We start from the raw sequence: 16,358 nt of genomic DNA on the forward strand, positions 1-16,358 counted from the left end.
AACCCCTTGGAATGAAGATCTTCATTAAACAGGAAGCACAGAGGTAACAAGAGAACAGCAAAATCATGGCCAAACAGACTTGTTTAAAATGATTGGTAATTACTTGCGAATTTTCTTGCAAAATCAAAAGCTTGCAAGATTCGCTCTTTTGCAATAAAAAATCTGCATCACTGACAACACTGGATATAGCCCCATAAAGTTGCTTCATCAAAACCCTTCTATGTTCTGACATACTGTGATGAAATGCACTCCTATAGTCACACCCTACACACTACTGTGATAATCTTTGTATAAGGCATGTCTTGTGAGGTATCATTTGAAAACTCCTAACTTGCTGATCAGTAATATCATTGTAAAATGCATCTAGAAACATTGTGTGTAAAGTTATGAACATAAGATGAAATCATGACTTAGGTGTGTTTCCCAGATAAATCTGGAGAGTAGCTACACCAACTTCTCAAAGACAAAGGGCAAGCAGACACCCCAGCCAGGTGTCACCAAAGCTGATGGGCCATCCCCTATCCAGTGACCATTCTTTGGTAAGAAAGGGAGACAAGGACAAAAAAAGCTGCATCTTAGAAATGAAACAGCATGAGGTGTCCCTGGTCCCTCAGACCCCCAGTCTCTCGGTTCTCAGCAGGAAATGCTTTTCAAAGAGGGACTGAAACTATAAAACGGAGGGGTAAGCACTCCAAAGCTCTCCTCCTCTCTCTTCCCGTCCATCTCCCTCTGTGCATCTGAGAAGACAAAAGCAGCAGCCATTTGACTCTGGGGGAGGGATCCTCACCTGAAAGTTTGGTCCGTAATGCTGTTGGAAGCATGTGGTAAGAAATCGTGCTCTGAATCTAATATCTAAACTGTATTCTTAAATTTATTTACCTAGATCTGGGTTATTGTTGATATTGTACTATATGTACCATATGACTTTTAAAAACAAACTTTGTATTTGTGGATAATCCAAGCACTATACCCAGATGTACAGTCACTCTTTTCGCAACCTGTGTATTATATAATTTTAACATTAGCTTTAATAAAAACATTTAATCTGTTAAGCTAGGCACCAGAAAGCATTTTTATCTTTATTTTCTTGTAACCATTTCTGACTTTTACGCCTCATTGCTTGTACACATTTAAAACTCTCTCTTTGTAGTTAATAAACTTGATTAAGCTAATGCAGTATTTAAGTAGAAGTGTCTGAGTAACTCCATTTAAGGTGGTAAGCTTGTGTGTATTACTCCTTAAAGGAATGAAGCAATTAATGTGGACTGTTCAGGAGGGGGCTGAGCAGTACAAGACATACATTTTGGGGGGGGGAATCCAAGACTGGGAATGTGTTAGGGTCACCCTGCAGTCTGACTAAGGTTGGTAAGAGCCAGAGTGAAACCCAAGGTGTGGCTAGCAGGCTGCAACTGTACAGAGACTCATGGTGTGACCTGCATGCTTCAAGGCTGTTTGTGAGCAGCCTAGGTGGGAGCTACTATAAGCAAGGTATTGTGAGGCACCCAAGGTTTACTCCTGAGGGCATTCTGCACCAAAGAATTAAAAATTCTGTGCCAAAAAAATATAAATTCTGCACACAATATTTTAAAATTCTGCAAATTTTATTTGTCAAATAAATATGTAGGCTCCAGCATGGCAATGGGGAGCACAGGCCACTGGTTGCACATAGGTGGGAGATCACTATTACACTTCCCCAGTCCCACCTCCTGCCCCACAGTCATTAGCTGCTGGCTGCCCTGGGCACCCGAAACATACTGCTGAGGAGGGTCACGTAACTGCTCTGGTGGCTTCCCTGTCAGAAAGTCATTTTTCTGCGGGGAAGCAAAGAAATCTGCAGGGGACATAAATTCTGAGCATGCACAGTGATGCAGAATTCCCACAGGAGTAAAGGTTGTAGTACAGTGATGAGACAGCCCCTCACTGGTCTGAACTGCATCCTGGTATGTCAAACATACCTACTTATGACAGCACAACAAATGGATTATCTGATAAGCAAATTAATAAGCAAGCTTTTCATTAACAAGTTTTTCCACTTCCTCTGAAATACAATACAAGTTTTATATATGGCTATTGTCAGCTCCACCAGAAGCAAAATTAAAGATTACAGTAAAATTTTAAGAGAGCAAGTGAGTCACACATACACGATAAATATATGAACAAAGTCATTTTGGTATCACATTTGTATATTATGGCCTTTTCTTTAAACACTCATAATATATGTTTTCTCATTTATTCAAATATTTAAGATAAAAGCCCTATACTGCAAAAGGGCTTTCTCCTTCAGGAAAAGCAACCAAATAGAGCAAGGGTCGGCAACCTTTGGCACATGGCCCATCAGGGTAGAGTGGTTTGAGCATTGGCCTGCTAAACCCAGGGTTGTGAGCTCAATCCTTGAGGGGGCCATTTAGGGAACTGGGGTAAAAATCTGTCTGGGGATTAGTCCTGCTTTGAGCAGGGAGTTGGACTAAATGACTTCCTGAGGTCCCTTCCAACCCTGATATTCTATGATTCTAGGGTAATCCGCTGGCGGGCCCCGAGACATTTTGTTTATGTTGACTGTCTGTAGGCATGGTCCCCCACAGCTCCCAGTGGCCGCGGTTCGCCGTTCCCAGCCAACGGGAGCTGCGGGAAGCGGCGGCCAGCACATCCCTGAAATAGAGAAATTTCCTTTCTGATTTATGCATAAAATTTACAGACAAACCTTTACCTATTAACTTCAAAAATTCCATCTAAAAAAAAAAAATGAATAAGCATAGATAGACACTATATACTTCAAGGGGAGATGGTAAGATCAGTAGGGTCTGGATTCAGAAAAGCACTTCAACTCGTGCATAACTAGGCATGTCAGCAGTGCCAATTAAATCACTTCAAGTTACATACATGGTTAAGTGCTTTGTTCAATCAGGGCCTGGGTCTATATGCAAGATTAAAAACAAACTATTATTCATTTCAGATGAATACCAACGAAAGGATGACTTCTTACTTTCATTCCTTATTATGTATAAAGCACTTTGCAATTCTCTACAGTGCCTTCCATTTCAAGTATTATATTATTAAAACCTGAATAGCCCTTTGGGCAGCAGCATTTTGAACGACTTTATGAAGAGGATTAGATGTACCTTTTTTATTTTGGTGACACTTAACAATGCTGCACAACCCCAAAGCTACTGTTGTCACTAAACGTAAAAGAAAACTAATAATGTTTACTGACAATAATCCAATTCAGAACTCCTCCTTTTCTATCTTTATTTGAGGGAGTGGTGGGGAATACTGCTGAGAGGAAATAGTGGTTATGGTTACAAGTTGGTCATGGATTCCGTGACTTTCCATGATCTCCATGAAATTCTGCAGCTGCAGCGGCCAATGGGGCTGGCCCCAGGGGCCCCCCAGTGCAGCCATGCCCCAGGGGCTAAGATTTAGTCAGGGGTGTTTATAGTAAAAGTCATAGACAGGTCATGGGCTGTGAATTTTTGTTTATTGTCCATGACTTTTACTAAAAATACCCATGACTAAATCTTAACCTTAATAATGGTACATCAATTCTTTATTTAAAAAAATAATAATTAAAAAAAAAAATCAAGGCCCCAATCTTGAAGCAACTGATTTGTGTGCTTAACTTTACACTGTGAGTTGTCTGACTTCAGAGAGACTACTCACAGCATGTAAGGTTGAGCATATTTGTCTTTAACATGTTTATTACAGTAGTACAGGGATCGGCAACCTTTGGCATGCAGCTCACCAGGGCAAGCCCCCTGGCGGGCCGGGATGGTTTGTTTACCTGCCGCGTCCACAGGTTCGGCCGATCACAGCTCCCACTGGCCGTGGTTCGCTGCTCCAGGCCAAATGGGGGCTGCGAGGAGCGGTGTGGGCCGAGGGATGTGCTGGCCGCGGCTTCCTGCCACCCGCATTGGCCTGGAGCGGCAAACTGTGGCCAGTGGGAGCCGCGATCGGCCAAACCTGCAGACACAGCAGGTAAACAAACCCACCTGGCCCATCAGGGTGCTTACCCTGGCGAGCTGCATGCCAAAGGTTGCCGATCCCTGCAGTAGTACCTTAGAACTAATCAAGAGTGGGGCCCCATTTTATTAGGACTCTACAGAACAGCAGACAGCCCGTGCCCCAAAGACTTTACAATCAAGCATATGCATAAGCTTTTACAATATCAGGGCCTAAGGAAGCAAATCAGAGAAAAGAAGAGGAAATCTTAAACTGAAATGAAAGCATAACAGAACAGAATTACATTTTCTCTCATATTTTAAAATGTACAGAGGAGTATGTGACAGTTTGTGTGACTACAGCAGTTAAATTCATACTGCAACAGCAGTTCTTAAAGTTCATAAGATATCATTTCAGCCCTGTGCTAGTAGTTCGTGAACAGTTCCAGAATAAGATATTACTGTTCGCAGCCCCCTAGTATGGAATGTATGGAAGTTATTCCCTTGCTGAAAAACCTGGGCATCTGTACAAATGTGAGATTTTGGAATAATGTGAAAAATTGTAGATCAGCATTTTAGAATATTTTTTCTTCTCTTTAGTTTCCCATGTTGTGAGATTTTCCTTTAACAGTTATTTCTACATTATAAATAACTTTAAAAAAACAAAAACAACAACAGTCTTTTTACAGAAAACCTAACCGAATGGCATAAATAGACACAAATCAGAATAAAAATGTACACATACAGAATGGTCTATGCTCAGAATAGTAAAAATGTCTCAGGAAGTAGGGAGGATTTTGGTTTTCTAAAGGAAGAAATGGAGGCAAATATTAATTGGAAGGCTGTTCCAAGCATTAAGGGTAACATGAAAGAAGATGTAAAAATCAGGAGCGAGAAATGACAAAGAACCACAACAACTTCAGTGTAGACAGGAGGTAAGATAAGACATAGGCAGAGATGTAGGTGGGTCCAGAGACCTTTCAATAAAACAAGAAGCTTGAACTTAATTCAGAAGAAGAACAGGAGCCATTGTAAAGATTATCTTGGTAGCTGTCTTTTGAATGAACCAGTTGGTGGGGACAGACAATGGAAGAGGGGGTTACAGAAGAACAGCCATACTGGCTCAGATCAAAGGTCCATCTAGCCCAGTATCCTGTCTTCCAACAGTGGCTAATGCCAGGTGCTTCAGAGGGAATGAACAGAATAGGTAGTTACAAGTGATCCATCCCCAGTATCCCATTTCCAGCTTCTGGCAAACAGAGGCTAGGGACACCATCCCTGTCCATCCTGGCTATTAGCCATTGATGGATGTATCTTCAATGAACTTATTTCATTATTTTTGAACCCTGTTATCGTCTTGGCCTTCACAACATCCTCTGGCAAAGAGTTCCACAGGTTGACTATGTGTTGTGTGAATAAATACTTCCTTTTGATTCTTTTAAACCTGCTGCCTATCAATTTCATTTGGTGACCCCTAATTCTTGTGTTAGGAGTAAATAACACTGTTTTCTTTACTTTCTCCACACCAGTCATGATTTTATAGACCTCTATCATATCCCCCCCCTTAGTCATCTCTTTTCCAAGCTGAAAAGTCACAGTCTTATTAATCTGTCTTCATATGGAAGCTGTTCCATACCCCTAATCATTTTTTCTGTACCTTTTCCAATTCCAATATATCTTTTTTGAGATGGGCTGACCAAATCTGCATGAAGTATTCAAGATGTAGGCGTACCATGGATTTATGTAGAAGCAATAACATATTTTCTGTCTTATTATCTATCCCTTTCCTAATGATTCCCAACATCCTGTTAGCTTTTTTTGACTGCCGCTGCACATTGAATGCTTGTTTTCAGAGAACTATCCACAATGACTCCAAGATCTCTTTCTTGAGTGGAAACAGCTAATTTAGACCCCCATCATTTTATAGGTATAGTTGGGATGATGTCTTCCAATGTGCATTACTTAGCACTTATTAGCATTGAATTTTATCTGCCATTTAGTTGCCCAGTCACCCAGTTTTGTGAGATCCTTTTGTAGCTCTTCACAGTCTGCCTGGGACTTAACTATCTTGAGTAGTTTTGTATCATCTGCAAATTTTGCTACCCTATTGTTTACTCCTTTTTCCAGATCATTTATGAATATATGGTCCCAGTACAGACCCCTGGGGACACCACTATTTACCTCTCTCCATTCTGAAAACTGACTATTTATTACTACCCTTTGTTTCCTATCTTTTAACCAGTTACCAATCCATGAGAGGATCTTCCCTCTTAGTCCCATGGCAGCTTACTTTGCTTAAGAGCCTTTGGTGAGGGACTTTGTCAAAGGCTTTCTGAAAATCTAAGTATACTATATTCACTGGATCCCCCTTGTCCACATGCTTGTTGACCCTTTCAAATAATTCTAGTAGATTGGTGAAGCATGATTTCCCTTTACAAAAACCACGTTGACTCTTCTCCCAACAAATTGTGTTTAGCTATGTGTCTGATAATTCTGTTCTTTACTATAGTTTCAACCAATTCGCCCTGTACTACAGTGAGGCTTACCAGTCTGTAATGGCCAGGATCACTTCTGGAATTTTTTTTTAAAATTGGTGTCACATTTGCTATGCTCCAGTCATCTGTTACAGAAGCTGATTTAAATGATAGGTTACATACCACAGCTAGTAGTTCTGCAATTTCACATTTGAGTTCCTTCAGAACTTTTGGGTGAATACCAACTGATCCTGGTAACTTATTACTGTTTCATTTATCCATCTGTTCCAAAACCTCCTCTATGGTCTCCTCAATCTGGGAGAGTTCCTCAGGTTTGTCACCTAAAAAGAATGTCTCAGGTTGAGGAATCTCCCTTATATCCTCATCCATGAAGACCAATGCAAAGACTTCATTTAGTTTCTCCGCAATGGCCTTATCCTCTTTGAGTGCTCCTTTAGCATCTCGATCGTCTAGTAGTCCCACTGATTGTTTAGCAGGCTTTCTGCTTCTGATGTACTTAAAAAAATGTTGCTGTTACTTTTTGAGTTTACTAGCTGTTCTTCAAATTCTTTTTGGCTTTTTGCTCCTTTCTATTTTCTTCAATAGGATTTAACTTCCACTTTTTAAAGGATGCCTTTTTGCCTCTAACTGCTTCTTTTACTTTGTTGTTTAGCCCTGGTGGCACTTTTTTGGTTCTCTTACTATGTTTTTTAATTTGGGTATACATTTAATTTGAATCTCTATCATGGTGTCTTTAAAAAGTTTCCACGAAACTTGCAGGGATTTCACTTTTGGCACTGTACCTTTTAATTTCTAGTTAACTAACTTCCTCATTTGGAGTAATTAAAATCAGAGAGTACTAGAGTACTAATAACATCTTGGCACTAGAAAAAAAGAAAGAACTGATTTCAGAGATGTTGTGGAAAAAGAAGCTGTATGATTGAGAAACCAGAGAACCAAAAGGTAACAGTGGGAAGGAAAGAGAGGAATCAAAGAAGAAAACCAGGCTGCATGGTTTAATGACCAAATATACAGTGGGGCTGACAAACAAATTAAAGAGAAGACTTGCAAGAAGAAATTATGAGCTGATCTCCTTCAGACATGATGGACTGAGAGGATGATGGGGCATCCTTTCATAACCACTTTCAGTAAACCTGCAAATGTAATTACCCATCTGACACATTTAAATAGGTGGCAGGATTAATTTTGGACCCAGCTACAACCTTTGGGCTTGATCACCCAATGGCATGTGATCCTTGCACCCATGTAGCCCATTCCCCAGTGACTTCAACTGTGCTCCAGATAAGTGGCAGAGTTTGTAAGTACAAATCCAGATACGGGATTGAAGCCTTTCTGAGGGTTGCTTCCAGTGGAGCACTATATCAAACTGTGAACTACTGTTGCACTAAAATAAATATCTAAAGTCACGTGCAGTACCTAAACCCCACACTGTTATGGGAGGAAACTACCTTATACCCTTGCAAGGGGCAGACACACACTAGCAGGTGTTTTCCACCTTTAATTACAATGAACTTAAATAAAGTTATTAAATAGAATAAAACTTACCGACATAAGCCCCCAGCTCCTGCAATTTTCCCTTTATAGCGCCCTATAAAAAGAAAATAAATTAAGATTATTGCATTTAAGTTAAGGAACATTGGATATGACTAATACCCAAACTCTGAGAGAATTTTAGTTGTTTAAATGTGTTTGTCAACACCAGTAATACAGATCTTGTACAGGTGTTAGCTTATTTTTCCTCTTTTCAACTATTTACAATGCAAACTTCCAAAGGGAGAGGCAGTGTTGACAACTCTCATGATGTAATCACCAGTCTCTCAGTATCTGGGATAACTCTAGATCAGGGATCCGCAACAGTTGGTACGCGGCCCATCAGGGAAATCAGCTGGCAGGCTGGGACAGTTTGGTTACCTGCAGCATCCGCAGGTTAGGCCAATCGCAGCTTCCACTGGCCGTGGTTCACCGTGCCAGGCCAATGGGGACTGTGGGAAGCGGCATGGGCTGAGGGATGTGCTGGCCACCGCTTCCAGAAGCTCCCATTGGCCTGGCGCAGTGAACCGCGGCCAGTGGGAGCCGCGATCGTCCAAACCTGCGGACGTTGCAGGTAAACAAACCAGCCCGGCCTGCCAGCTGATTTCCCTGATGGGCCAGTCCCAAAGGTTGCTGATCCCTGCTCTTGCTCCTTGAGTAATGAGATTACTTGAAAATCTCCATTTATGTTTTTAAATTCCTAGCCCTTCATAGTTGCAGAGAAACACTTGAAAACGTGAACCCCCAAAATAAAACAAACAATAAACAGAAACCTTTCTTTTTAAACCTCATTTTTAAGCCAATCTCATGACGGGGGAGAGAATCTACCTCATGATTTTTGAATCAGGGTTGGTGTTTACTAGTGATGGGCTCGAAGGGCACAATTCAGGTCCAGAGTTCGGCTCCCCGAGTGCGAGGATGTTTGGGTGCCGGTTCGGCCCATTTCAGGGCCGGCTTTGGCGGCACAGTTCGGATCCGGATGCGGGTTCGGATTCCAAACTCCCATGGAAGCGGGGGGGCTGGGCCCCTCGGCACCGGTTCTCACTCCCTGACCATCCCCCGCCACCCGGCCCATCTCCCCGCTGTGCGCGCGCGTCGGGGAGGCGGTTGGACGTGGCCCCCGGCGGCCGGTTTGCAGCTGGGCCCGGGGCTCATTAGCGCGCGGCCCGTGAGCCCAGCCTCCGGCCTGTCCAGCGGCTGCAGCGCGGGGAGCTGGGCCGCACGGCGAGCGGGGGGGGCTGGGCGCTCTGTGCCCGCGGGGGGCTCGCGGCCCCCTTCTCGCTCACCCGGATCTTGCGGCTGATCTCGGTGCCGATCTCCATGGTCGCAATGTCTGAGGAGTCCCGGGCCCCGCCGCTGCCACCACAGGCCGGGCCGGCACAGAGAGCGCGGCCTCCGCCTGCAGCGGCCTCTGCCGGGCAGCCCAGGAACAGCGCCCGCCGGGCCTAAGCCCACCCCCAGGCCCTCTACAGAGCGGGGGCCGCGGCCGGCTGCTCGGCCCCCCACATGTCCCCTCTGCCCACCACATATGAAAGCTTTAAGCTCAGCCCGTGTGGGTGACATACAATCCAGTGAGAATGTCCCGTCCAGGAGAAATGGAAGGCTGGCAGCATTCTGAAAATGCGTTGAGAAAAGAACAATTCTGTTACCTTTTTTTTCTGTAAAATGTCTGAGTTTGGAAGCAGATGATGTACTTGATCAATATGTACAGACAATTGTAAATGTATAGGTTTGATTAGTTTGGACCAAGAATAGTGATGGAGTTTCAATCTGCCTTAGTATTACTTTAAAAAGACACACTGCAGTGACCTCAGCATATGGTTTGTTTTTGTTGCTCTTAAGTTATCTGTGTAAACTTGTAAATATTTTTAATTTGAATTTTCCATTTGAAAGACTTATTGCACAAATGACAATTTTAAATATATCAAAATTAAATTGCTTTCATTTTGAAAAAAAAAAAGGGTCCTGTCTGCACAAAGTCCCCCTCGCCACTGAGAGCCTCATCCCTGCTCGCCCTACACCTTGCTCTCTTCCTGTCTTCTGTTACACCTGCCCAGCTCCCAGGCTCTCAGATACGGATAACCACCTTTTTTAAAAAAAACGGGGAGAGAGGTTTGGAAATAACTTTTTTTTTTTTCAATTCTGAGTCAAGTTGCCCAGTTGCCTATTCAGCAAGTTTCCTTCCTTGGTAAATTGGTTGATGTTTTTTGTAAGTTAACATTTAAAAAAACCCTGTATCCCAAACAACTAAGACTGGGATTCACAAAGGTACTTAGGCACCTAAACTTCAGTTTTAGGCTCCACTGTTATTCACAAAATTCCCACCAAATCCTGAAGTGCCTGCATTTTGAGGGTAAAATTTAGAGCCCTGTGTGGATACAAAATTCATATCCGCGGATGTGGATATCGGCAGAAATAAAGGGCTCTGCCAGGAAACACAGTGGCGAAAGCAGCATCATGTTGGGCCCCCACTCGCAAGAGCCATCATCCACCACAGACAGCTCCTCTCCCTGACATGACTGTACCGCACCCACTCCTGCCCACTGTAAACCCAGTTTAGCAGGCCAGTATACAGTTGGTAGTTTGGACTACTCCAAAGTGGCATAAAGCAGTGAGAGCATACAAGTGAATCTATCCATAAAAGCTACAATTAAAACAAAAATTAAGGGTGATATTACATATATTTAAATCATTGTATATATCACATTGTAACTTTTTTAAAACTTGCATTATTGTAATATACGTAACAGCTTGAACCCCATTGTGCTAGGTGTTATACAAATGCAGAGCGAAAAAACAGCCCCCGGCCAAACAGTTTACAATATAAGAATGTCAGGAGACATCAGATGGTTCTAGACAAATGTGAGAGTACAAGTCAAAAATGAGGCAGTATTGATCAGCATGACAAGAAGTGATCTTAACACACCTTAATAATTGAAACAAAAAAGGTTATTTCTATACAAAAAAACCTAAATTTAAAGACATATCAGGAACTTAAAGGTAAAAATATTACAGGGATGTTGTAATTATCCCCAAAACAAGCATACAAACCCAGGAGTTAAGGTAAAACTTAAAAGAAATACAAACATATTAAAATATGGAAATAAACAGTAAAGGCATCTAAATAACCTGAACTCTGTTCTGTAACAACACCATGCAATAACCATAAAATTATGATCAATAATAATTTTTTATGGTCCAAGATTAGATTAAATTGACTTTAAAGACATTAAGGACAGTTTTAAAGAATTACTTATGGGTTCACTACAGACCCGGGATAAAGTTGTCTGGACAAGGAAGGTCTGAATGCTAAAGGACATATTATAAAATTAATTTTATCTCAAATTAGTGGACTTACTTGTAAATTATCTTTGAATACAGAATGAATTTTCTGATAAAGTGCTGTAATTTTGGGGAATATATGCTGTATTCTTCATACATAAATCAGTGATTCATCTCTGTATTAAGTGCAAATCTCAGTTTTAACTACAAAGCTATAACTGGAGAACCTCAATAATAATCTCAGCTAATATATTCAGTAGCATAAGATGATGAAATGCAGTTCATTGTTTACAAGCCCATTTGTACCTTGAAAGGGGAATTTAGCAAACACAGATATAAGTTTCATCTGCAGAAACAATGGACACGCTTTAGACTGCAAGCATTGTAAAGTAGGGATTGTGTCTATGTCATTTTATGTCTCTATGGCACCTAACACCCTTTTAAAACTCAACAAATAAATTATAGTGTTGCATTTCACATAACTGCCTGTGGGTCTTAAATGGTCCCCTAAAAAGACAAGGTGGGTGAGGTAATATATTTTATTGGACCAACTTCAGATGGTGGGAGAGACAAGCTTTCGAGTTTACACAGAGTTCTTCTTGAGGTGTAGGTAACTTAATCAGAGTGTCACAGATAAACACTCTGATAAGTTGCCCAGACTTGAAGAAGAGCTCTGTGTAAACTCGAAAGCTTGTCTCTCTCACCATTGGTCCAATAAAAGCTATTACCTCTCCCACCATGTTCTAATATCCTGGGACTGACATGGCTACAACACTCCATACTTTACAAGCCCCTGTAAATTCCTGAGAGCCCTGATTTAACCTTGTTTTGTGGAACATCCTGTATTTGTCATGAATAATACCTAGAATGATGAAAAACAAAGGAAGTCTCATAGACACTCTGTCAAGCAGTAAAAGGGAAGTGAAGGAGAAAATGCATTTGTAAAAAGGAGAGAAGATTTTATAAATCACACAAAGAAGAGTAATTCCCATCGCTGAGACAATCAATATCAGTCTATGTCTGACTTTAAGGGTATGTCTACACTACCAAATTAGGACAATTTTATAGAAGTCGATTTTTAGAAATCAATTTTATACAGTTGATTGCGTATGTCCCCACTAAGCGCATTAAGTCGGCGGAGTTCATCCTCACTACCATGGCTAGCATCGACTTATGGAGCGGTGCACTGTGGGTAGCTATTCCACAGTTCCTGCAGTCTCCACCGCCCATTGGAATTCCAATGCCTGATGGGGCAAAAACATTGTTGTGGGTGGTTTGGGGTACATGTTGTCAGTCACCCCTACCTCCATGAAAGCAATGCAGACAATCGTTTCACGCCAGTAGGGTGATCAGACAGCAAGTATGAAAAATCGGGACGGGGGTGGGGGGTAATAGAAGCCTATATAAGAAAAGGACCCAAAAATCAGAGAGGCTTTGAAAACCAGTTTCATGACTGGCAAGGCTTCAGTGTGACAGTTGTGCGTCTTTCTCCTTGATGCAAACCTGCCCCTTTTGTTGATTTTAATTCCCTGTAAGCCAACCACCCTCTCCGCTTTGAAATAAAGTAACTATTGTTTTGAAACCATGCATTCTTTCTTTATTAATTAAAAAAAAAGAGAGAACCGACAAGGTAGCCCAGGTGGGGTGGGGGAGGAGGGAAGGAGAAGGCCACATTGCTTATTGTAGCTATACTTAGGGTACGTCTACACTACGGGACTATTTCGAATTTGCATAAACCAGTTTTGTAAAACAGATTTTATAAAATCGAGTGCGCGCGGCCACACTAAACACATTAAATCGGTGGTGTGCGTCCATGGTCCGAGGCTAGCGTCGATTTCTGGAGCGTTGCACTGTGGGTAGCTATCCCATAGTTCCTGCAGCCTCCCCCGCCCCTTGGCATTTCCAGGTTGAGATCCCAGTGCCTGATGGGGCAAAAATCATTGTCGCGGGTGGTTCTGGGTAAATGTCGTCAGTCACTCCTTCCTCTGGGAAAGCAATGGCAGACAAGCATTTCGCGCCTTTTTTCCCTGGATTGCCCTGGCAGATGCCATAGCATGGCAGTCATGGAGCCTGTTTTGCCTTTTGTGACTGTCACCGTATGTGTACTAGATGCCGCTGACAGAGGCGATTCAGCAGCGCTACACAGCAGCATGCTTTTGCTTTTGCATGACAGCAGAGATGGTTATCAGCCATACTGTACCATCTACCAATCATAAATTGGTAATAAGATGATCGTGGCTACCAGTCCTTTTGCACTGTTCCATTTGCTGCTGTCATAAGTACCCCTGGCTGCTCTTAGCCAGGGGCGCAAAAGCCAAAATTGGGAATGACTCCCTGAGTCAATCCCTCCTTTTTGGTATCTAAAAATAGAATCAGTCCTGTGTAGAATATGGGCAAGTGTACTAGAGAACCACTGTATCAGAGAACCAGAGAGCACAGCTGCTCTGTGTCAGATCCTGCAGAAATTATGAGCTGTATTCTATTCACATTGGGTGCTCCTGCAACAACCCCACCTGTTGATTCCGTTCTTCCCTCAGCCTTCCTGGGCTACCGTAGCATTGTCCCCCCACTTGCGTGATGAAGTAATAAAGAATGCAGGAATAAGACAGAGTGACTTGTTAGTGAGATATGAGTGGAAGGCAGCCTCCAGCTGCTATGATAGTCCAGACAGGACAGTAAGGAGTGTGTAGGAGAGGAGCCCAGCATCCCTCTGCTAGTTCAGGGGCACTTGAATCTTTTCTTTACACATGAAGGGTGGGGGCTGATGGAGCTCAGCCCCCTGTTGCTATGACGACGATGGTTATCAGCCATACTGCATCATCTACCAGGAAAAATTAGGACCAGGCGCCCTTGATCGACCTAACAGATGCTGGTCATCATGGTTACCAGTCCTTTTGCACTGCCCCATATGCCAATAGGCTGATGATGACGATGGGTATCAGTCTTATTGTACCATCAGCCACCCATGGCGGGGGGGAGGGAGCAAGGATGTTGGTGTTGAGTGCTGCACCATCGCGTCTATCTGCAGCATTCAGTAAAGATAGGGTGACATGTAAAAGAGTCAAGACAGGATTGTTTTCCCTTTCACTTCTAGGGGTGGGTGGGGGGGTGCATAAATTGCCGAGCTATGCCCTGACCCACCGCGGACACTGTTTTTGACCCTAGAAGCATTTGGAGCTCAGCCAAGAATGCAAATGCTTTTCGGAGACTGCAGGAACTGTGGGATAGCTTGAGTCCTCCAGTCCATGAGCGTCCATTTGATTCTTTGGCTTTCCGTTACGCTTGTCACGCAGCAGTGCGATGAGTCCCTGCTATGGCATCTGTCTGGAGATATTTAAAAAATGATTTTGAATTTCGTCTTCTGTAACGGAGCGCTGATAGAACAGATTTGCCTGCCCTTACAGCGATCACGTCCGCATCGTCCATGCGGGAGCTCTTTCTTTATTTTGATTTTTAACTGCATCACCACCCGTGCTGATCAGAGCTCCACGCTGGGCAAACAGGAAATATTCAAAAGTCCGCGGGGCTTTTCCTGTCTACCTGGCCACTGCATCCGAGTTCAGATTGCTGTCCAGAGCGGTCAGTGGTGCACTGTGGGATACCGCCCGGAGGCCAATACCGTCGATCTGCGGCCACACTAACCCCAATCCGATATGGTAATACCGATATTAGCCCTACTCCTCTCGTTAGGGAGGAGTACAGAAACCGGTTTAAAGAGCCCTTTATACCGATATAAAGGGCCTCTTAGTGTGGACGGTTGTGGCGTTAAATCGGTTTTATGCTCCTAAAACCGGTTTAAACGCGTAGTGTAGATCAGGCTTAAAAATCAAACTGTTTGAATGACAGCCTTCTGTTGCTTGGGCCATCCTCTGCAGTGGAGTGGCTGGGTGCCCAGAGCCTCCCTCCCCCCTCCCCCCATGTTCTCGGGCGTCTGGGTGAGGAGGCTATGCAACATGGGGAGGAGTCTGTGCTCTTGTTGGCTTTCCTGTAGATCCAACAGACGCTTCATCATGTCCGTTTGCTCCCCCATTAGCATCAGCATCACGTCTTGCCTCCGCTCTTCGCACTCACTTAATTCTTTCCTGGCCTCTGCCGCTGAATGCCTCCATGCATTAAGCTGTGCCCTATCAGTGTGGGAGGACTGCATGAGCTCAGAAAACATGTCATCGCGAGTGCGTTTTTTTTCGTCTTCTAATCTGCAATAACCTCAGGGATGGAGATGATAGGTAGAGCGTAGAAACAGTCTATGCTCTACGATTCTGGGGGGACTGTATGGTCACCTGTGCTGCTGAGTTCTCCACGCTGACCAAACAGGAAATGAAATTCAGAAGTTCCCAGGGGGGTTCCTGTGTACCTGGCTAGTGCATCGGAATTCAAAGTGCTGTCCAGAGTGGTCACAATGGAGCACTCTGGGATAGCTCCCAGAGGCCAATACCGTCAATTTGTGTCTGCACTACCCCAAATTCGACTCAGCAAAGTCGATTTTAGTGCTACTCCCCTCACCGGGGAGGAGTACAGAAGTCAATTTTAAGAGCCCTTTAGGTTGACAGAACGGGGTTGGTTGTGTGGACGCATTCATTTTAAATTGACCTAACGCAGCTAAATTCGACATAACCCCGTAGTGTAGACCAGGCCTAAGTGTTCGGAGCAATCATCTCTTGTGTTCAGTGAATAAATTCTGATGTATTCTCTATAGCTTCTGTGGTGCTCAGAAGTCCTGGCAACTCTTCTTTCCTATTGATTTGTAGAGTACAATAGTGTCAAGAACTAGTGTCTCCCCAGTAAATTCATCAAGACACTTGTGCAAATGTCTTCTTGCTCCAGAGAACAATGGAGTTTGTTGTATTTAGTGGACTCACTTTGGAGCGACCCTTTTTCATTAGTCAGGGAACAAGCTGACCCAACCCTTTAGGGTTGCCAATTTGGGTTGGACATATTCCTGGAGGTTTCATCCCATTACATGATCTTTAATTACAGATTAATCTTTAATTCCTGGAGACTCTGGGAGAATCCTGCAGGTCTGGCAATGCTACAAACCTTGGAGTCAGGCAGGGACACCAAATTGCCAGAAACGGGGCACCGTGAACTCCTGCATTTAACCACCACGCTCTGCTTA

General features: G+C 43.4%; 1 protein-coding gene across 5 annotated transcripts in view; it reads right to left on the reverse strand.

Moving 5' to 3' along the window:
* Nucleotides 1-9,400, reverse strand: part of ZC3H14 (zinc finger CCCH-type containing 14) — a 47,599-nt gene extending 38,199 nt beyond the window's left edge. For 3 of the 5 annotated variants that reach the window (XM_039537040.1, XM_039537043.1, XM_039537045.1), the window contains exons 1-2: nt 9,247-9,282; nt 7,976-8,018 (exon numbers count right to left, since the gene is read on the reverse strand). In XM_039537040.1, coding sequence (XP_039392974.1) covers nt 7,976-8,018; nt 9,247-9,282 — 79 coding nt within the window. Of the gene's footprint in view, nt 1-7,975; nt 8,019-8,788; nt 9,012-9,246 lie in introns of those variants that run through there. The other 2 variants (XM_039537041.1, XM_039537044.1) reach the window with 2 other exon arrangements.
* Nucleotides 9,401-16,358: the final 6,958 nt, after the last annotated feature.

Source organism: Mauremys reevesii, linkage group 4 (assembly GCF_016161935.1).
Source record: "Mauremys reevesii isolate NIE-2019 linkage group 4, ASM1616193v1, whole genome shotgun sequence".
Taxonomy (NCBI): Eukaryota; Metazoa; Chordata; order Testudines; family Geoemydidae; genus Mauremys; species Mauremys reevesii.